The following is a 22,635-nucleotide window of genomic DNA, read 5'->3' on the forward strand; positions in this document are numbered from 1 at the left end:
CATGCATGTTTCAGTGTTACTTGCCTCGAAGCGAGCATAATAGGCACTTAGCTCGTCTGGTAGGCTCGTGTCACTGGGCAGCTCGCGGATGTGCTTCCCTTTGTAGTCTTTAATAGTTTGCAAGCCCTGCCACATCCAACGAGGGTCGGAGCCAGTGTAGTACGATTCGATTTTAAATCCCTGACCCTGATTTTTCCATCTTTTATCAATGGGCAGATTTTGAACAGAATTGGTCAAACTGTTTAAACACATTTTAAAGTGAAAATGAAGCTAACAAACAATTTATTTACCAATTGATTATTTGAAAAGTCGACAATATCAATCTTAATATCAAGATTTGACAATAATCTTTTAAAAATGACTTGTTGCTACATCTTTTATTTTCAACAGCAAATTTCATCTGCCCAAAAATAGGCCATTGTGGTCTATGCCAGAATTAACTGGAACTGGAATTACATTCATAAATCCAGCAAACTAATCCAGTTAGCGTGCTGGTAGTAGCCTCATTTGAGTTTGGAGCGACACCTTCTGGTATGAAGTAGAGTTGCAGCCCTTGCAGCCCGCCCCTCTCATGAAATACGGTCCATCAAGAATCTGACTGATTCCTAACCTATGGTATCTGGTGTGAACGATAGGGTGTGATGATGGGAAAGAGTGGGGTGTGTTGATGGAAAGAGTGTGGTGTGATTAGTGTTCCTGATATTCTCATTTTGCTTCCAGGTACGATTTCCTTCTGCTCATTGCTAATTAACCAAACTCTAAATATATTTTTGTTTCATGATTTTTAATAGAACTTTAATGCAGGACAGAACACTTTTTTTTTACATATCACATACAAATCAGTATCATAGCACTGGGAGTACACATTTTTGGAATGCTAATGCATCATAAAAAACAAAGACTTCTCTTTATTAAGCTACTGTACATATTGTGGATTCGCCTGAATTGAGAAAGTAACTGCATGAGCGGCAACAGTAAATATATTAGGTCTCAGAATGTGAAGACAGGCTAATTTGCTCGGCCACTTGTGCATCATCAGTGTTGGAGAGCTGTGACAATGTCAGGGAGCCAGCCTCGTTTCTCCTCCTTAGGCAAATGGAAATGCAGATTGTAATGATTATGGACACCATTACCAGTGCAGCTGGCAGGATAGACAGATATACTCTGTCTGCTCCAGACTCAGGTACCCAGCTGACCTCCAGCTTGTTGTCCAGACTGAGATGGGAGGCAGTGCAGGTGTAGTTGTGTGTCTCTCTCAGTTCCTCTGTACTGACCTCCAGAGTCTTCCTCAGCTGGTACGTGCCGTCTCCATTGGGAAGCAGCTGCCCCCCAGTCAGCTCCTGTTCTGCTATTGGCTGGCCGTCTCTCAGCAGGGTCAGGTTGATGTGGCGGGGGTAGAAACCAAACGCCAGGCAGCTCATCTGCTGGACCCCTCCAGACATGGCTTTCTGTATGAGCCTGACTCTGGGACGCACTTTACGCATTATAAATGTCTTCTCTTTCTCCAGGTACATTTTTAATGTTTCCATGCAAATTGTCAGGTAAATAGTCCGATAAAGGCCTTTTACATATGTTTGATGCACCTCACTCCATGGCGACAGCAGATTTCCAGAATTGTATGAATAATGTGTCATGTTGTAATATATTGTTAAATCTGCATAAATTCCATTGAAAATGTCCCTAGATACGATAAGTGCCGGTTCGCCATTGTCCGACATCTCACACCCAGCCAGCCTCTGTTGAACATGAATACCTTCTGTGGAATTGAAGCGCTTCAGCTCGGACGATCTCTCTTTCAAGCTGAGCGACATGGCTCCAAATATATAAGCTGCTTGATAAGTTTCTTCAACCACTGTTTCCTCTGAGGCATTATATCCCTTGTGGATATAGTGTTTAATGTTGGAGTCAAAGTAACCAACTTGAATATCATCTAGCATCAACACAACGGTAAACTCAGGGAAAGGTGTCTCTCCTGAGATATATGTTACAAATGCCCACAGAGAATGGGATCCTGAACCTGAGAGAGGGTGAAAACAAGATCAGTGAATATTTTCACAATGGTTATGTCTGAAAAGCCTGTAGTATAGCCCATAGTCTACCGTATATAGGCTGTACTACAAGAAAGTCCTATTTATCTTGATGTTCCTAAGAGTTTTGACTCGTGACTTTGACACTGTCCTTTCCCTTCCTATAGGGTGCTGTTATTTGTGTTATAAATATTGATCCTAGTAGCAGATTTATAACAGATGTAATTATTTATGTTGTAAATATTGATCGTAGTAGCAGATTTATAACATATTTAATTATTTATGTTATAAATATTGATCCTAGTAGCAGATTTATAATTAAATCTGATAAATGACAGTAAAAAATCCATCTTACCTGCGTTTACAATGGTGTAAAACAAAAGAACTAACAAAAAGACACACAGTTTGCCCATGGTTGTCACTACTTTTCCAGTACCCTCGTGTGCTTCTAGGCTCTCAAATAAACCTTGCACACTTTCACTTTCTTGGTGAATGCCTATGATGACCTTTGAACAGTCTGCAATGTAAAAAAGGGATTTCAAAGATAGATGCATGTCTGCTGTTTATGGCTGTTTACTGTGCCAAGCTATTATTTTGCTCAAATCAGGATGCTGTCTCATTTAGCAAAAACTCTCCTGTCTCAGCCAAGATGGCGCCAACAGACACGGTCGCCCTGTTGCTAGCTCCTAGCCAACTTTGCAGTATTTTATATAATATCAAATCAAATGTTGTTTGTCACATGCACCGAATACAACAGGTGTGACCCTTACCGTGAAATGTTTACTTACAAGCCATTAACCAACAATGCAGTTTTAAGAAAATAGAGTTAAGAAAATATTTGCTAAATAAACTAAAGTAAAAAAAAGTAACACAATAAAATAACAATAACGAGGCTACATACTGAATAATCCTGAATTTAAAATGGATTAAAGTGAGAATTTTTGTCACTGGCCTACACACAATACCCAATAATGTCAATGTGGAATAATGTTTTTAGAAATGTAAAAAAAAAAAATTACAAATGAAAAGCTGAAATGTCGAGTCAATAAGGTTTCAAACCCTTTGTTATGGAAAGCCTAAATAACTTTAGGAGTAAAAAGTTGCTTAACAAGTCACATAATAAGTAGCACGGACTCACTCTGTGTCCAATAATAGTGTTTAACATGAATTTTTGGTGACTACTCCATTTCCTTACCCCACACATACAATTATCTGTAAGGTCCCTCAGTTGAACAGTGAATTTCAAACAGATATTCAACCCCAAAGACCAGGGATGTTATCCAATGCCTCGCAATGAAGGGCACCTATTGGTAGATGGGGGGAAAAAACAGACATTGAATATCCCTTTGAGCATGGTGAAGTTATTAATTACACTTTGGATGGTGTATCAATACACCCAGTCACCACAAAGATATAGGCGTCCTTCCTAACTCAGTTGTCGGAGAGGAAGGAAATTGCTCAGGGATTTCACCATGAGGCCAATGGTGACTTTAAAACAGTTACATAGTTTAATGGCTGTGACAAGGGAAAACTGAGGATGGATCAACAACATTGTAGTTACTCCACAATACTAACTTACATGACAGAGTGAAAAGAAGGAAGCCTGTACAGAATAAAAATATTCCAAAGCATGCATCCTGTATACAATAAGGCACTAAAGTAATACAGCAAAAAAATGTGGCAAATAAATACAAAGTGTTATGTTTGGGGCAAATCCAACACACACATCAATGAGTACCACTCTTCATGTTTTCAAGCATGGTGGTGGCTGCATCATACTACGGGTATGCTTGTCATCGGCAAGGACTATGGAGTTTTTTTAGGATAAAAATAAACAGAATAGAGCTAAGCACAGGCAAAATCGTAGCGGAAATCCTGGTTCAGTCTGCTTTCCAACAGACACTGGGAGACAAATTCACCTTTCAGCAGGCCAATAACTTAAAACAGAAGGTCAAATATTCACTGGAGTTGCTTACCAAGACGACATTGAATGTTCCTGAGTGGCCTAGTTACAATTTTGACTTAAATCGACTTGAAAATCTATGGCAAGACTTGAAAATGGCTGTCTTGCAATGATCAACAACTATCTTGACAGAGCTTGAAGAAGGGCTGAATCCTACAGGAACTAAGGGCTGACTCCTAGAGGAACTAAGGGCTGAATAATATAGGAACTAAGGGCTGTATCATATAGGAACTAAGGGCTGAATCCTATAGGAACTAAGGGCTGAATCCTATAGGAACTAAGGGATTGTCACGGATTTTGCCGAGGCTGCCCCTCCTCCTTGCTCGGGCAGGCTTCGGCGTTCGTCATCACCGGAATACTAGCTGCTGCCGATCTATGTTCTATGTTTCTATGTTCTACCTGTTGTCTGATTGTGACACACCTGTTTCCCATCATGTATTACTCCTTCCCTATTTAACCCGGTGGCTCCCATTGTGTTTTGTGCGTGTTTGTTTTTCATTTCATGTGTCGTTGGTGAGCGGGTTTGTTCCTCCCTGTGTGGAGGTATTTTGTATTGGTTTCTTTACTTATTCAGTAAAGTACGTGTCCTGCGCCTGACTTCGATCCACCGCATTACACTGACACTCGTGACAGAAACATGCACCAAAGATGGAGTCAGCAGGTACAGCCAGTCAGTCCGGATCGATGGAGGAACGCGTGCAACGACAGGAGAGCATGATCCAGGCTCTCGGCACCGCTATGGAGAGGGTGGTGAATGCTATGGGCCGATGGGAGAGAGGTGGCTTTCCTACACATCCTTCAACCACTCAACCACCCATACCACTGTCCACCCCTTTGCCACCTGGGTCCAGTGGGATTCGGCTCTCGCTCCTGAGGGCATGTGACGGTACACCAGCCGGGTGTCAGGGTTTCCTTCTCCAGGTAGAGCTCTACCTGGCAACCATTCACCCGGCGCCCTCGGAATACGAGAGCGTGTCCGCCCTCATCTCCTGTCTGTCGGGGAAGGCACTCGAGTGGGCCAACGCCGAGTGGGGAGGATTTGACGCTACATCTGTCCGCTACGAGGATTTCACCCGGGCGGTATTCGATCATCCACCGGAGGGGAGAGCGGCGGGCGAGCGTCTGTTCCACCTAAGACAGGAGAGGATTCAGGATTTTGCGCTGGAGTTCAGGACTCTGGCAGCCAGCGCAGGATGGAATGAGAGGGCCCTGATCGACCACTATCGTTGCAGCCTAAGGGAGGACGTTTGGCGGGAACTGGCCTGCAGGGATACCAACCTCAACCTGTACTAACTGGTGGAGATGTCCATCAGGCTGGATAACCAGTTGGAGACCCGCGGACGATCTGATCAGGGCCCATTCATTCCATCTCCCAGCACCTCCGACCCTACCCCCATGGAGCTCAGACGTTCACACGTCACACTCTTCTGGTCATCCTGGTATCGGTCGGACAGTGCATTGTCTTAGTGGGAAGTACTGGTGGCCCACCTTAGCTAAGGACGTGAGGGTTTATGTTTCGTCTTGCTCGGTGTGCGCCCAGTGTAAGGCTCCTAGACACCTGCCCAGAGGGAAATTGCAACCCCTACCCGTTCCACAACGACCTTGGTCCCACCTATCGGTGGACTTCGTGACGGATCTTCCCCCCTCACAAGGGAACACCACGATCCTGGTCGTTGTGGATCGGTTTTCTAAGTCCTGCTGCCTCATTCCTCTGCCCGGTCTCCCTACGGCCCTACAGACTGCTAAGGCCCTATTTACCCACGTCTTCCGGCACAATGGGGTACCTGAGGATATAGTGTCTGATCGGGGTTCCCAGTTCACCTCGAGAGTCTGGAGGGCGTTCATGGAACGTCTGGGAGTCTCGGTCAACCTTACCTCAGGGTTTCACCCCGAAAGTAACGGGCAGGTAGAGAGAGTCAACCAGGAGGTGGGTAGGTTTCTGAGGTCGTATTGCCAGGACCGACGGGGGGAGTGGTCGGTTTTCCTCCCCTGGGCAGAGATGGCCAAGAACTCACTCCGCCACTCCTCCACTAACCTTACTCCATTCCAGTGTGTATTAGGTTATCAGCCGGTTCTGGCACCTTTGCATCAGAGCCAGATCAAGGCACCTGCGGTGGATGAATGGTTTCGGCGCTCGCAGGAGACCTGGAACGCTGCCCATGTGCGCCTACAACGGGCCATCGGGCGGCAAAAGGCGAGCCTCACCGCCACCGCAGTGAGGCTCCGGAGTATGCACCGGGGGACCGGGTCTGGCTCTCGACCCGAAACCTGCCCCTTCGCCTGCCCTGCCGGAAGCTGGGTCAGCGGTTTGTGGGGCCATTCAAAGTCCTGAGGAGATTGAACGAGGTATGTTATAGGTTACAGCTTCCTCCTGATTATCGTATTAACCCCTTGTTCCATGTGTCTCTCCTCAGGCCGGTGGTAGCTGGTCCACTCCAGGAGTCTGAGATACGGGAGGTTCCTCCGCCCCCACTGGACATCGAGGGGGCACCGGCGTACTCGGTCCGTTCCATCTTGGATTCGAGGCGTCGGGTGGGAGGCCTGCAGTATCTCGTGGAGTGGGAGGGGTACGGTCTGAAGGAACGGTGCTGGGTCATCCTCGATCCCTCCATGTTGAGGGATTTCCACCACAGTGGTGGGTTACGCCCATGCATTGATTACCGTGGTCTTAATCAGATCACCGTCAAGTACAGCTATCCATTACCTCTGATAGCTTGGTAATGGATAGCTGGGGGGGGGTTTCACGGATTCTGCCGAAGCTGCCCCTCCTCCTTGCTCGGGCAGGCTTTGGCGTTCGTCGTCACCGGAATACTAGCTGCTGCCGATCTATGTTCTACCTGTTGTCTGATTGTCTCACACCTGTTTCCCATTCTGTGATTACTCCTTCCCTATTTAACCCGGTGGCTCCCATTGTGTTTTGTGCGTGTTTGTTTTTCGTTTCGTGTGTCGTTGGTGAGCGGGTTTGTTCCTCCCTGTGTGGAGGTATTTTGTATTGGTTTCTTTACTTATTCAGTAAAGTACGTTTCATAGACTTCTGTGTCCTGCGCCTGACTTCGATCCACCGCATTACACTGACACTCGTGACAGGGCTGAATCCTATAGGAACTAAGGGCTGAATAATATAGGAACTAAGGGCTGAATAATATAGGAACTAAGGGCTGAATATTATAGGAACTAAGGGCTGAATAATGTAGGAACTAAGGGCTGAATAATGTAGGAACTAAGGGCTGAATAATATGGGAACTAAGGGCTTGTCACGCCCTGGCTCTGGGACTCTGTTATGTTGAGCCAGGGTGTGTGGTTTCTATGTGTTTTGTGTGCTAGGGTGATTATCTAGTTCATTTGTTTCTATGTTGGCCGGTGTGGTTCTCAATCAGAGGCAACGTGTATCAGCTGTTACTTGTTGGGAACCATACTTAGGCAGCCTGTTTTCCACAGTGTGTTGTGGGATCTTGTTCCGTGTATGGTTTGTGTCTGTTAATAAGGACTTCACGTATCGTTTTGTTCGTTGTGGTGAATTAATAAATAAGTATGTTCACTCATCACGCTGCGCATTGGTCCACTTCCTCCAGCGATCGTGACAGAAGATCCCACCATAACTGGACCAAGCAGCGTGTCCAGGAGCCAACGCCAGAGAGGGCTCTAAAGGATATCAACCTCGACTGGGTCAAGCCACGGGAGGAGGAGAGAGGCTGGACTTGGGAGCAGAGGAGCGAGAGTCTGGCGAGAGCCATGGAGGCCTGGCCCACGGGGAGGAGAGACGCCCAGAAAAATTTTAGGGGGGGGGCTGACGCCGTGAACGACGGGGCAGCAGGAGGCCGGGATAGAGTGGTTCAGCGGGTTGGCAAAGGAGGCCGCCAGGTTACGGGAGTCACTGGTCACCAGGGGGAAGGAGAATGTAGAGGCACGGCGAGAGGTACTGGGGTGTGTTGCCAGTCCGGTCCGGCCCGTTCCTGATCCCCGCGTAGGGCCAGTGGTGTGTGTCCCCAGTACGGTCCGGCTTGTTCCTGTCCCTCGCACCGAGCCTGAATAATGTAGGAACTAAGGGCTGAATAATGTAGGAACTAAGGGCTGAATCCTACAGGAACTAAGGGCTGAATCCTACAAGAACTAAGGGCTGAATCCTACAGGAACTAAGGGCTGAATAATATAGGAAGTAAGGGCTGAATCCCAATCTGAGAAACATAATTCATACTTTAGCTCAAATGTTCTATTAACATCAATGTATGATTTATGTGCTGGTTTGGGTTAATCCTTAAGAGTCTATTGACATCAATGCATGATTTATGTGCTGGGTTAGTTTAAAGGGCTTGTGCCTGATGCTTGGAAAACATTTGTTCTGTGCATGTGTGTGTGTTCCTTTCCGCTGTATTGGGGTTCCTTATAGGAAGAGTAGGACCCCCTGTCAGATATGTGTGTGTCCAACACTGAAGGTCATAGCTGCAGGTGTGTTTGTGTGTTTGTGTGTGGGAGTGGGTGTGGGTGTGTATGCATGAATGTGTGTGTGTGTGTATGTGGGTGTGTGTGTGTCACAGCCCAGCACTTCTATCCTAAGAGTGATGGAGCTCTTCCAGCTCTGAGGGATGACTCTGATGAAGCGAGAGAAGATGGGAGGATAGATGTAGTTCTTCACATGGCCACTGTTATCCGTGTTGCCAGGGAACATCTGCAGGGACAGAGGGAAGTCAGGTTCAGCATGGAAATCAGTGTTTTGAGATCTTCATAGAATTATGTCACACAGCAACCTCATTGTCAAGTAACAACTCAGATAGCCCTCTATAGCAACCACATCAACACCATGAAACTTTAACCTAACAAGCCTACCTTAGACATCAAATAAAATAAAAAGTATTATTGGTCACATACACATATTTAGTAGATGTTATTGTGGGTGTAGTGAAATGCTTGTGTTCCTATCTCCAACAGTACAGTAGTATCTAACAATTCACAACAATACATATTCATCGCAAAGCAAAATAATGGAATTAAGTATTTGATCCCCTGCTGATTTTGTACATTTGCCCACTGACAAAGAAATGATCAGTCTATAATTTTAATGGTAGGTTTATTTGAACAGTGAGAGACAGAATAACAACAAAATAATCCAGAAAAACGCATGTCAAAAATGTTATAAATTGATTTGCATTTTAATGAGGGAAATAAGTATTTGACCCCCTCTCAATCAGAAAGATTTCTGACTCCCAGGTGTCTTTTATACAGGTAACGAGCTGAGATTAGGAGCACACTCTTAAAGGGAGTGCTCCTAATCTCAGTTTGTTACCTGTATAAAAGACACCTGTCCACAGAAGCAATCAATCAATCAGATTCCAAACTCTCCACCATGGCCAAGACCAAAGAGCTCTCCAAGGATGTCAGGGACAGGATTGTAGACCTACACAAGGCTGGAATGGGCTACAAGACCATCGCCAAGCAGCTTGGTGAGAAGGTGGTAACAGTTGGTGCGATTATTCGCAAATGGAAGAATCACAAAATAACTGTCAATCTCCCTCGGCCTGGGGCTCCATGCAAGATCTCACCTCATGGAGTTGCAATGATCATGAGAACGGTGAGGAATCAGCCCAGAACTACACGGGAGGATATTGTCAATGATCTCAAGGCAGCTGGGACCATAGTCACCAAGAAAACAATTGGTAACACACTACGCCGTAAAGAACTGAAATCCTGCAGCGCCCGCAAGGTCCCCCTGCTCAAGAAAGCACATATACAGGCCCGTCTGAAGTTTGCCAATGAACATCTGAATGATTCAGAGGAGAACTGGGTGAAAGTGTTGTGGTCAGATGAGACCAAAATGGAGCTCTTTGGCATCAACTCAACTCGCCATGTTTGGAGGAGGTGGAATGCTGCCTATGACCCCAAGAACACCATCCCCACCGTCAAACATGGTGGTGGAAACATTATGCTTTGGGGGTGTTTTTATGCTAAGGGAAAAGGACAACTTCACCGCATCAAAGGGACGATGGACCGGGCCATGTACCGTCAAATCTTGGGTGAGAACCTACTTCCCTCAGCCAGGGCATTGAAAATGGGTCGTGGATGGGTATTCCAGCATGACAATGACCCAAAACACACGGCCAAGGCAACAAAGGAGTGGCTCAAGAAGAAAAACATTAAGGTCCTGGAGTGGCCTAGCCAGTCTCCAGACCTTAATCCCATAGAACATCTGTGGAGGGAGCTGAAGGTTTGAGTTGCCAAACGTCAGCCTCAAAACCTTAATGACTTGGAGAAGATCTGCAAAGAGGAGTGGAACAAAATCCCTCCTGAGATGTGTGCAAACCTGGTGAGCAACTACAAGAAACGTCTGACCTCTGTGATTGCCAACAAGGGTTTTGCCACCAAGTACTAAGTCATGTTTTGCAGAGGGGTCAAATACTTATTTCCCTCATTAAAATGCAAATCAATTTATAACATTTTTTACATACGTTTTTCTCGATTTTTTTGTTGTTATTCTGTCTCTCACTATTCAAATAAACCTACCATTAAAATTATAGACTGATTATGTCTTTGTCAGTGGGCAAACGTACAAAATCAGCATTGGATCAAATACTTTTTTTCCCTCACTGTATATAAATATTAGGACGAGTGGCATTGACTAGAATACAGTATATACATATGAAGTGAGTAAAACAGTGTGTAAACATTATTAAAGTGACCAGAGTTCCATTGTTAAAGTGACCAGTGATTCCATGTCTATGTACATAGGGCAGCTGCCTCTAAGGTGCAGGGTTGAGTAACCGAGTGGTAGCCGACTAGTGATGGCTATTTACCAGTCTGATGGCCTTCAGATAGAAGCTGTTTTTCAGCCACTCGGTCCCAGCTATGATGCACCTGTAGTGACCTTGCACACTTTCACTTTCTTGGTGAACGCCTATGATGACCTTTGAACAGTCTGCAATGTAAACAGTTTCTCAAACGCAGAAAGGGATTTCAAAGATAGAACTAAGGGCTGAATCCCAATCTGAGAAACATAATTCATACTTTAGCTCAAGTGTTCTATTAACATCAATGTATGATTTATGTGCTCGTTTGGGTTAATCCTTAAGAGTCTATTGACATCAATGCATGATTTATGTGCTGGTTTAGTTTAAAGGGCTTGTGCCTGATGCTTGGATAACATTTGATCCGTGCATGTGTCTGTGTTCCTTTCCGCTGTATTGGGGTTCCTTATAGGAAGAGTAGGACCCCCTGTCAGATATGTGTGTGTCCATCACTCAAGGTCACAGCTGCAGGTGAGTGTGTTTGTGTGTATTGTGCGTGCATGCGTGTGTGTGTGTGTGGGTGTGGGTGTGTGTGTATGCATGAATGTGTGTGTGTGTGTATGTGGGTGTGTGTGTGTCACAGCCCAGCACTTCTATCCTAAGAGTGATGGAGCTCTTCCAGCTCTGAGGGATGACTCTGATGAAGCGAGAGAAGATGGGAGGATAGATGTAGTTCTTCACATGGCCGCTGTTATCCGTGTTGCCAGGGAACATCTGCAGGGACAGAGGGAAGTCAGGTTCAGCATGGAAATCAGTGTTTTGAGATCTTCATAGAATTATGTCACACAGCAACCTCATTGTCAAGTAACAACTCAGATAGCCCTCTATAGCAACCACAGCTCAACACCATGAAACTTTAATCTAACAAGCATACCTTAGACATCAAATAAAATACAAAAATATAATAAAATGTTATTGGTCACATACACACGCTTGTGTTCCTAGCTCCAACATTACAGTAGTATCTAACAATTCACAACAATACACATTAATCGCAAAGTAAAATAATGGAATTAAGTAATATATAAATATTAGGACAAGCAATGTCAGAGTGGCATTGACTAGAATACAGTATACACATATGAAATTAGTAATACAGTATGTAAACATGATTAAAATGACCAGTGTTCCATTGTTAAAGTGACCAGTGATTCCATGTCTATGTACAAAGGGCAGCAGCTTCTAAGGTGCAGGGTTGAGTAACCGGGTGGTAGCCGACTAGTGATAGCTACAGTGAGGAGAACAAGAATTTGATACACTGCCGATTTTGCAGGTTTTCCTACTTACAAAGCATGTAGAGGTCTGTAATTTTTATCATAGGTACACTTCAACTGTGAGAGACGGAATCTAAAACAAAAATCCAGAAAATCACATTGTATGATTTTCAAGTAATTAATTTGCATTTTATTGCATGACATAAGTATTTGATCACCTACCAACCAGTAAGAATTCCGGCTCTCACAGACCTGTTAGTTTTTATTTAAGAAGCCCTCCTGTTCTCCACTTATTACCTGTATTAACTGCACCTGTTTGAACTCGTTACCTATATAAAAGACACCTGTCCACACACTAAATCAAACAGACTCCAACCTCTCCACAATGGCCAAGACCAGAGAGCTGTGTAAGGACATCAGGGATAAAATTGTAGACCTGCACAAGGCTGGGATGGGCTACAGGACAATAGGCAAGCAGCTTGGTGAGAAGGCAACAACTGTTGGCGCAATTATTAGAAAATGGAAGAAGTTCAAGATGACGGTCAATCACCCTCGGTCTGGGGCTCCATGCAAGATCTCACCTCGTGGGGCATCAATTATCATGAGGAAGGTGAGGTATCAGCCCAGAACTACACGGCAGGACCTGGTCAATGACCTGAAGAGAGCTGGGACCACAGTCTCAAAGAAAATCATTAGTAACACACTACGCCGTCATGGATTAAAATCCTGCAGCGCACGCAAGGTCCCCCTGCTCAAGCCAGCGCATGTCCAGGCCCGTCTGAAGTTTGCCAATGACCATCTGGATGATCTAGAGGAGGAATGGGAGAAGGTCATGTGGTCTGATGAGACAAAAATAGAGCTTTTTGGTCTAAACTCCACTCGCCGTGTTTGGGGGAAGAAGAAGGATGAGTACAACCCCAAGAACACCATCCCAACCGTGAAGCATGGAGGTGGAAACATCATTCTTTGGGGATGCTTTTCTGCAAAGTGGACAGGACGACTGCACCGTATTGAGGGGAGGATGGATGGGGCTATGTATCGCGAGATCTTGGCCAACAACCTCCTTCCCTCAGTAAGAGCATTGAAGATGGGTCGTGGCTGGGTCTTCCAGCATGACAACGACCCGAAAAACACAGCCAGGGCAACTAAGGAGTGGCTCCGTAAGAAGCATCTCAAGGTCCTGGAGTGGCCTAGCCAGTCTCCAGACCTGAACCCAATAGAAAATCTTTGGAGGGAGCTGAAAGTCCGTATTGCCCAGCGACAGCCCCGAAACCTGAAGGATCTGGAGAAGGTCTGTATGGAGGAGTGGGCCAAAATCCCTGCTGCAGTGTGTGCAAACCTGGTCAAGACCTACAGGAAACGTATGATCTCTGTAATTGCTAACAAAGGTTTCTGTACCAAATATTAAGTTCTGCTTTTCTGATGTATCAAATACTTACGTCATGCAATAAAATGCAAATTAATTACTTAAAAATCATACAATGTGATTTTCTGGATTTTTGTTTTAGATTCCGTCTCTCACAGTTGAAGTGTACCTATGATAAAAATTACAGACCTCTACATGCTTTGTAAGTAGGAAAACCTGCACAATCGGCAGTGTATCAAATACTTGTTCTCCCCACTGTATTTACCAGTCTGATGGCCTTCAGATAGAAGCTGTTTTTCAGTCTCTCTGTCCCAGCTTTGATGCACCTGTACTGACCTCGCCTTCTGGATGATAACGGGGTGAACAGGCCGTGGCTCAGGTGGTTGATGTCCTTGTTGATCTTTTTGGCCTTTCTGTGACATCGGGTGCTGTAGGTGTCCTGGATGGCAGGCAGTGTGCCCCCGGTGATGCGTTGGGCAGACTGCACCAGCCTCTGGAGAGCCCTGCGGTTGCGGGCAGTGAAGTTGCCGTACCAGGCGGAGATGCAGTCCGACAGGACGCTCTCAATGGTGCATCTGTAAAAGTTTGTGAGGGTCTTAGGGGCCAAGCTGAATTTCTTCAGCCTCTTGAGGTTGAAGAGGCACTGTTGTGCCTTCTTCACCACGCTCTCTGTGTGGGTGGACCATTTCAGATTGTCAGTGATGTGTACGCCGAGGAACTTGAAGCTTTTCACATTCTCCACTGCGGTCCCGTCAATGTGGACGGGGGCGTGCTCCCTCTGCTGTCTCCTGAAGTCCACGATGAGCTCCTTCATTTTATTGACGTTGAAGGAGAGATTAGTTTCCTGGCACCATTCCACCAGGACATCTACCTCCTCCCTTTAGGCTGTCTCGTCATTGTTGGTAATCAGGCCTACTACTTTTGTGTCGTCTGCAAACTTGATGATTGAGTTGGAGGCGTGCGTGGCCACACAGTCATGGGTGAACAGGGAGTACAGGAGGGGGCTGATTACAAACCCTTGTGGGGCCCCTGTTTTGAGGATCAGCATAGTGGAGGTGTTGTTTCCTACCTTCACCACCTGATAGACATCATCGTAAGTGTACTTTATCCATTCTAGTCTGTCTTCGCCGTACTCCAGAGTGCAGGAGATGACATACTGTGCATGTCTTTGCCCAGGGACTTTGCCCCCTGCATTATAATACCTGTGATCTTCTTGACCTGGGCCTGATCCACCTGCAGCCACTGGTTCATGTTGTTATTCTGTGAAGAGACAGGGGGGACAGAGGGAGATGACCTGGAATGGTTTATGTTGTTATTCTGGGGAGAGACAGGGGGGACAGAGAGAGAGATGACCTGGAATGGTTCATGTTGTTATTCTGGGGACAGACAGGGGGGACAGAGAGAGAGATGACCTGGAATGGTTCATGTTGTTATTCTGGGGACAGACAGGGGGGACAGAGAGAGAGATGACCTGCCATGGCAACTACTGTAGCTATATAGTAAACTTTCTAGCTACTTCAGTGGATGTTGAACACATTTCTACTGGCAAATGAACACATTTTTAGTGGCAAATGTGTTAAATTATAGCCATGGTATTAAAGGGATAATCAACTAAGGGCTCTATGCGTTCTCTGGAAAACAACGCAACACCGTGGAAGGTCAGAACTTCCACATAGTTCATTATTTTCCGTAGAACGCATAGCCTCTCATTGAGTATCCCTTACTTATACAATGGGTGGGTCTATTCCTGGATGCTGATTGGTTAAAACCGCATTCCAAACGGTGTCTACTCCACAAGATACCACGTGACCTCCTGACGTCCTAAGACATGGATGGATGGATGTCGAATACTGACTTGTATCATGGGTGACATAGCTGGGTGACCGGCCTGCTGTAGGACCTGCCCGTTGACGTGTACCGAGAACAGCTCAGGCTCCGAACTCCTGCCCACCAAGTGCAGGCTGACTGAGGTGTGGGCACAGACTATCAGACCTGGGGGGAAGGGAGGAGAGGGGAAGGAGAGCAGACATGGTGGGGACTGACTTTGAGACAACTAGGAATATGTAAAGATGTTGTTTCAGTTTAACCTGTGTGGCCCATTATACAGTGGTGGTCAAACGTTTTGAGAATGACACAAGTATTGGTCTTCACAAAGTTTGCTGAAAACTTTTGACGACGACTGTATATGTATGTGCAGTACCAGTCTATGTTCACTGCATCAATACAGCAGTATTTCTTCCTGTCTGAGGGCTGCTCTACTGTGGAAGCAGGAGACGGTGATCCTGTTCCCAGGAATGAAGTCTCATATCTGCGGTTGAAACTCCAGGTATGAGCGGTCTGTCTGTTCTAGACGGCAGGAAACGTAGATCTGACAAGAAGAGTCCATTCTGTGCTCTATCACAGGACACAGAGACAAGAGCGTGCACACACACACACACACACACACACACACACACACACATTGTCTGCTCAAACAGAATACGGCACACAGACTTGCACGTACACACTCACACACACACACCCTCTCTTTCACACACACAAACACACACACACACACAAACAAGTACCAACCAGGGCATTGCTCAGTCTTACAACAGATGTTGTTCTCTTGTTAATAAAAACCACATGTGATTTACTGCTAGACACTACCAGTGAAGTAATTCCCATCACACATGTCACTGCGCACTGGAGATGGCACTCTTGTTTTGATATTTAATCAGAACTGTTCCTGACCTCAGACTCACTACCACATTTCATTATTTACTGTGCACCATGGGTGTCCCAAAGATAATCCTCCAGAAATTTTCCAGATAAGCCTGGTCCTGTTTATTCATCCCCAGGGACTGACAATTCAATAGCCCATGCACTACAATGGTCAGGAAGACTCTGATCAGTTAGACAAACAGGATGACTGATCAGTTAGACAAACAGGAAGACTGATCAGTTAGACAAACAGGAAGACTGATCAGTTAGACAAACAGGAAGACTGATCAGTTAGACAAACAGGAAGACTGATCAGTTAGACAAACAGCAAGACTGATCAGTTAGACAAACAGGAAGACTCTGATCAGTTAGACAAACAGGAAGACTCTGATCAGTTAGACAAACAGGAAGACTGATCAGTTAGACAAACAGGAAGACTGATCAGTTAGACAAACAGCAAGACTGATCAGTTAGACAAACAGGAAGACTCTGATCAGTTAGACAAACAGGAAGACTCTGATCAGTTAGACAAACAGCAAGACTGATCAGTTAGACAAACAGGAAGACTCTGATCAGTTAGACAAACAGAAAGACTGATCAGTTAGACAAACAGGAAGACTGATCAGTTAGACAAACAGGAAGACTGATCAGTTAGACAAACAGGAAGACTGATCAGTTAGACAAACAGAAAGACTGATCAGTTAGACAAACAGGAAGACTGATCAGTTAGACAAACAGGAAGACTCTGATCAGTTAGACAAACAGGAAGACTCTGATCAGTTAGACAAACAGGAAGACTGATCAGTTAGACAAACAGGAAGACTCTGATCAGTTAGACAAACAGGAAGATTCTAATCAGTTAGACAAACAGGAAGCCTCAAATGAGAGGTGATAGCATTAGCTACTATCAGGAAAATACTACTTACTGTTTATAGGTAATGTCCTGTGGCTTAAGGGAGGAGAAGACTAGCTAGATCTTATCTGTGACTAAGATGTTGTTTTGTAAGTTGAGGTGGAAGAGTTAAATGTGGCTACTGTCTAGGCCTAAATGTAAACATGTGTGTCGTGAGCAACATTGGCGTGAGCAACAATAGTGGAATCTGTGGTTCGGCTTCAAAATTAAAGTCCCCCATTGAAATGGATGATAATCATAGTAAAAGCATGCCACAATTGGACTAGATAATGCATGGTTAGTTATGTAAATTCAACAAAAGACTATTAGTTAAATTCCCCTCCCCTCTACTTTACCAGATTTGGCTCGCCCAATTTAGGTTCTTCATTCCTGCTGGGCGAGCCCAAGGTCAATTGTAGAGGGGTTCCCGGGGATCAAACCAAATCTAGTAAAGTAGAGGGGAGGGGAATTTATAAAACGGTGAGAATTGATCCTATTTCACTGTTTAAGTATCCAACGTAGATTTAGGTTTGTCATTCCTTAAAGTTTTCTACGGTGACAACAAACAATTATACTTTCATTGTTTTCCAATGAATACTATAACTAAATATGCAACGATGAGATTAACAATGATATGCGTGAGAACGCGCTGACCAAATGAATGCACGCCGTTAGGCCTTTCCTGACTGCAAACACAAGTTACAAATGAGCATGGAGTAAAGTATGTGAACTCATGGATGTGTGAGCAGCGCTACACCACACTGGTAAGTATAACACACATGTCATCTGATGTGTGCTGGCATGATGTCACAGAGATTTACAGGAATGAAATGGCTCAGGTGTGTGTGTAGGTGCTTTGATACTCTTACTGCATAGGGCACGGTTTAGCCCCATGACAGGTACCATTTTTATGTCTTTATTATTGCAGTTTCAAGGAAGTTGAAGGTCTTTTTTGGAGCCATCGCTAACAATCGTTTGCACAATGACTAGAAGTCCACAAGAGCAGCTAGCATCCTAAACTGATTTCAGATCAGCATTCAGGGTCAGCGTATTTGGATGGCCTCATCTCTGACTAGTGCTATTCCTCTCCCTGTCCAGGGTTCAGTGGGCCTTTCTGGTCATCCTCTTCCTGTCCCTTGTCTCCTTGACAACGGCGTCGGGAGTCAGCCAACAGGCCATAGCGGTGCCGGGTCTCCACCCCAGACTCCACTCCCCACCCAATAACAGCTGTCTGCTCTACACACAGCTAGAGGAGCAACTAAGGAACGATAGGAAGGCAGAGGGAGGGAGTCTCCTTTCCCTGTCAATAAGTCAGTCTAGGGGGTCATGTGATGCAGCGAAGCTAGAAAGAAGCGTGACGAGAGCTCCCGATAAATCTTTAACAAATGTATCCTAAAACTTGATAACTTCAGCCATACTTATTACTACACTGTAGCCAAGAGTGGTGATATGCCTACGAGACAAAAAAAAAGGCAAGGGAAGCACCGAAACATACCAAGAAACGACGGAGAAAGAACCTCTGACCATGGCCTCCACGGAAACCCAAGATGGCACGATGACACCTCAGGAAGAAGCTAGGCTAGCTCACATCCTCAAAGAGATCAAAGAAGGCAATGACTCCCTCACAACACAATTTAACTTGAAAACGTCTGAGTTCAGCTGCTCCATCCAAAACAAGCTAGAGGGAATGGGGACGGAACTACAGAAACTGGGCAAAAACAACGAACACCTGATGAATAAGGTCGACCATTTGGAAAACTATAGCAGGCAAAGCTACATTAGAATTATCGGCCTCCGCGAGGGCTGTGAGGGGACGGACCCCATTGAGTTCTCTGCTGCCATGATACCCTCCCTACTGGGCAAAGAACATTTTGCGGAACCCCTAGTTATCAAACGGACACACAGGTCACTCGCCCCTCGCCCATCACAGGGAGTAGCTGTGTTGATAAATAAGAATGTACCGTTCTGTGTAACGAAAACTATTATTGATCCACTGGGATGTTATGTAGTGGTCCATGGCAGAATGTATTCTGAATCTAGGACCTTGCTTAATGTATATGCACCTAATTATGATTGTTGTGGAAATTCGTCACTATACTTTAGTAACAATCAATGTTCTTACAGAGTATTTGTTGAATCAAGATTTACTTTATTGAATTTCAATAAAAGGAAGCTGGTCTGCAGAGTAGCCTAGCCTCCCCGGCCCTCTCTCCATCTTATATAGTGCCCTCCACACACCCTGGCTGTATAGTTCCTCCCTCTTCAGTTTCCCGCTCTTTTATTGCTCCGCCCACTCCCTTTGTCTATGGTGGCGGCTAAATTCGACTTTCATTCAGTTCAGAATCAATAGTAATACACTCAATCAATCCCTTATCTTGCAAAAACACTCATGTTTAGTTTAAACTCTGTTCAACCCTGGCGCCGCTCTTTATCACTTTGTTTGAGGAGAGAGACAAAAGGCCACAGGATTAAGTTCTTGCCAGAGAATGTTAACTATATTTTCATGATTAACTCCGTTTTTTCTCATTGTCCACAAAATAATCTCCAACATGATCATATTTTTATTCAAGATATATTTCTCAAGGTAGCGGAATTTCAGGGAACACTCTTAGTTGGGGGCGACTTAAATTTTTGTCTTGATCCGATTCTGCATAGATCCTCAACTAAAGCAACCTCATTGACTTAAGTCAGCCAAATGTACTCTATCATTTATGAAAGACTTAAATTTGAAAGACACATGGAAACAGCTCCACCCCCAAGATAGGGATTATTCATTCTACTCCTACCCTCATAACTCTCATACCCGGATTGATTATTTTCTCCTATCAGCACAGGTAACCCATAGAGTTGTGGAAACTGAGTATATATCCAGAACTATCTCAGATCATTCTCTCCTCACACTTTCTGTTTGGATGCCGGATGGCGTTTCAAGGGACCTATAGATGGCGCCTAAACCCAACTCTTTTGAAACAGGTAGAATTTCGTCAATTTATCAGAGACCAAATTATTTTTTTTCTGTGAAACAAACTGTCCGTCCTCTTCCAATAGTTTTGTACTCTGGGATACATTACAGGTCTTTCTTAGGGGTCAAATAATTTCCTAAACCAAAGGTTTCAAAAATAAATGCACTGCTGAATTGAATGAATTAGAGAATTCAATCCTACTACTACAAAAAGAACACCAAAAATCTGTCTCTAAAGAAACATACTGCTCATTGGTGAATAAAAAACTAAAATATAATATCCTAAGTACTTACAAAACTGAAAAGGTTATTCTTAGAACTAGGCAAAGATATTATGAATTGCGGGAGAAAACACACAAAGTCTTGGCCTGGCAGATAAAAGCTGAGGAGTATTCGAGAACCGTCAACTCTATTGAAACACAAAACGGTCAAGTGTCTCACAACCCGGAAGAGATGAATGATTCATTTAAACAATACTATTCTAAGTTATACACTTCTGATGGAACGGAACCAGCAATGATAGACACATTTCTGTCTACTATTGAAGTACCGCGCCTCACATAGGAAGACCAAAATGAAGTAGATCGCCCCTTTACAAAAACAGAAATCAAAAAGGCAATTTCCTCTCTACAATCCGTCAAATCACGAGGAGACCATGGCTTTCCCCCAGAGTTTTAGAAGGAGTTTAAGGATTTGCTTATTCCTCTCTTGATGGATGTTCTAAATGTAGGTGCTGAGACGTAGAACCTACCGGACTCCTTTTCCATGGTTATTATAACAGTTATACATAATTATTACTTACTATAGGCCAATGTCGCTCCTCAATGCCGACTATAAATCGATTTCTAAGGCGATGGCTAATAGATTAGGGCAATATTTGCCAAACCTGATTAACACCAATCAAACAGGCTTTATACAGAAAAGATCCTCCACCAATAATTTGCACAGGTTATTCAACGTAATTCACATGGCCAGTGTGAGGAGTGATCCTAGTGAACAAACAGGTCCCTTCAGATGGTCGCCACAGGGGTTCAGATATCTAGGAATCACAGTTGATAAGAAATTTGTACAAGCTTAACTATTCTGTCTTGGTTCAGAAGGTGGTGGATGACTTGAATAGATGGATAGATCTGCCTTTTACATTATTTGGGAGAATTAGCTGTATTAAGATGAACGTTCTGCCTAAGATGATATACCTATTTCAATCTTTACCCATATCCCTACCCCAGAGTTTCTTTAAGTCCCTTAACAAGACCATAAGACAATGTGTATGGAACCGTAAAACTCCAAGGGAGAGCCTGGACAAATTAACATTGAATTATAGTCTAGGAGATCTCCGCCTACCAAATTTCAAGATTTATTTCTGGGCAATGCAAATTAGATTAATGTCATTCTTATTTGAAACTGAACCAGCCCCATCTTGGAGTCAGATGGAAATGTTTGCTCTCAATGAAGAGGTTGGGATATAGTCTTTGGAACCCAAAGACTATATCAACAAAAACGAACAATCCCTGTACCATCAATTTAGTAAGATCTTGGTATGAAATTCGACTAAACAAGACTAAAACACCCCTGTGGCAAAACAGACTCCTACCAATGATCTTGGAATGCAACATATTTCAACATTGGCATGAGAAGGGAATAACACACTTAGAACATTGCTATATAGATGGAAAGAGAAATACCAGTTATCCAATAATCATTTATTTTGTTATTTACAGTTAAGAATCTTTCTCAGAAGCACTCTTGGAGATATGACTTTACCAAATCTATCAAGTATTGAATAACTACTCCATGATAACCATGATTAATATAGATTTTTATCCAGAGTGTACTCATTGCTAATGCAACAATGCCCAAAACCAGATGTAGATAAGTCATGAGAGCGATCGGAATCCGATTGATGAGGAGCTATGGTCGAACCTATGCCAAGATACTGTCAGCGAACATCAACTCTAGATACAGACTTAAACATTACGACTTCCTACACCAACTATATCTGATACCTCAGCGGTTACATAGATATATATAACCCTGAAATATCAGAAATGTGTTTTAAAGGTGGAACAACAGAAGGCAATTTTTTGCTTTCTACTTGGCAGTCTACTAAATTACAAGCCTTCTGGCATGATGTTTGTGATACCCTGGCCTTTATTATGGAGGTCCCTTTCCTACTTGACCCTGAAATATGCCTTCTGGGTAACTTCACAAATGTGAATTTGAGGAATAACTTCAACATCAAATGTATAGACACATTTTCTTGCCGCTGCAAGAAAATGTGTTGCATTGACATGGAAATCAGATTCCCCTCTACCAATTACAAGATGGCTCTCTGAAATGAATAAGTGTATTCCTATGGAGAAGATTACCTATGCTTTAAGAAATAAATTAAACTACTTTGTGAAAATATGGCGAACCTTCCTGGACTATATGGAAACACTTCCATTGGGGTTGGTGGATGTGAGCTTGTAGATCGATGTAGCTATTGTCTCTCTGTAATGTACTGTTTGTATTGCTTTGTGTATATCTTGGTCTCTCTTGTCATTTGTCTTATTTAGTCATTATTAGTATTATTACTAATTTAATGTATTTATTATTATTTATTATTTTGTAATTTGTCATTGTTTTAATTCATTTTTTATTTTGGGGGTGGAGAGGGTTGAATTACCTTTTGTAGTTGTACTTACTTTTGCTGTATTGTTCTGTTGTTGAATAATTGGCAAATAAAATAT

The 22,635-nt window shown here is 44.0% G+C and overlaps 1 protein-coding gene across 1 annotated transcript; it reads right to left on the reverse strand.

The window, feature by feature from the left end:
- Positions 1–983: 983 nt before the first annotated feature.
- LOC121536192 (patr class I histocompatibility antigen, A-5 alpha chain-like) lies at positions 984–2,440 on the reverse strand. The gene is made up of 2 exons (XM_041843465.1): positions 2,383–2,440; positions 984–2,017 (listed from the first exon to the last, which is right to left on the reverse strand). Exons 1-2 carry the CDS (start codon positions 2,438–2,440, stop codon positions 984–986), a joined length of 1,092 nt encoding a protein of 363 aa, XP_041699399.1.
- Between the last annotated feature and the right edge of the window lie 20,195 nt (positions 2,441–22,635).

This window comes from Coregonus clupeaformis, chromosome 23, assembly GCF_020615455.1.
Source record: "Coregonus clupeaformis isolate EN_2021a chromosome 23, ASM2061545v1, whole genome shotgun sequence".
NCBI lineage: Eukaryota > Metazoa > Chordata > Actinopteri > Salmoniformes > Salmonidae > Coregonus > Coregonus clupeaformis.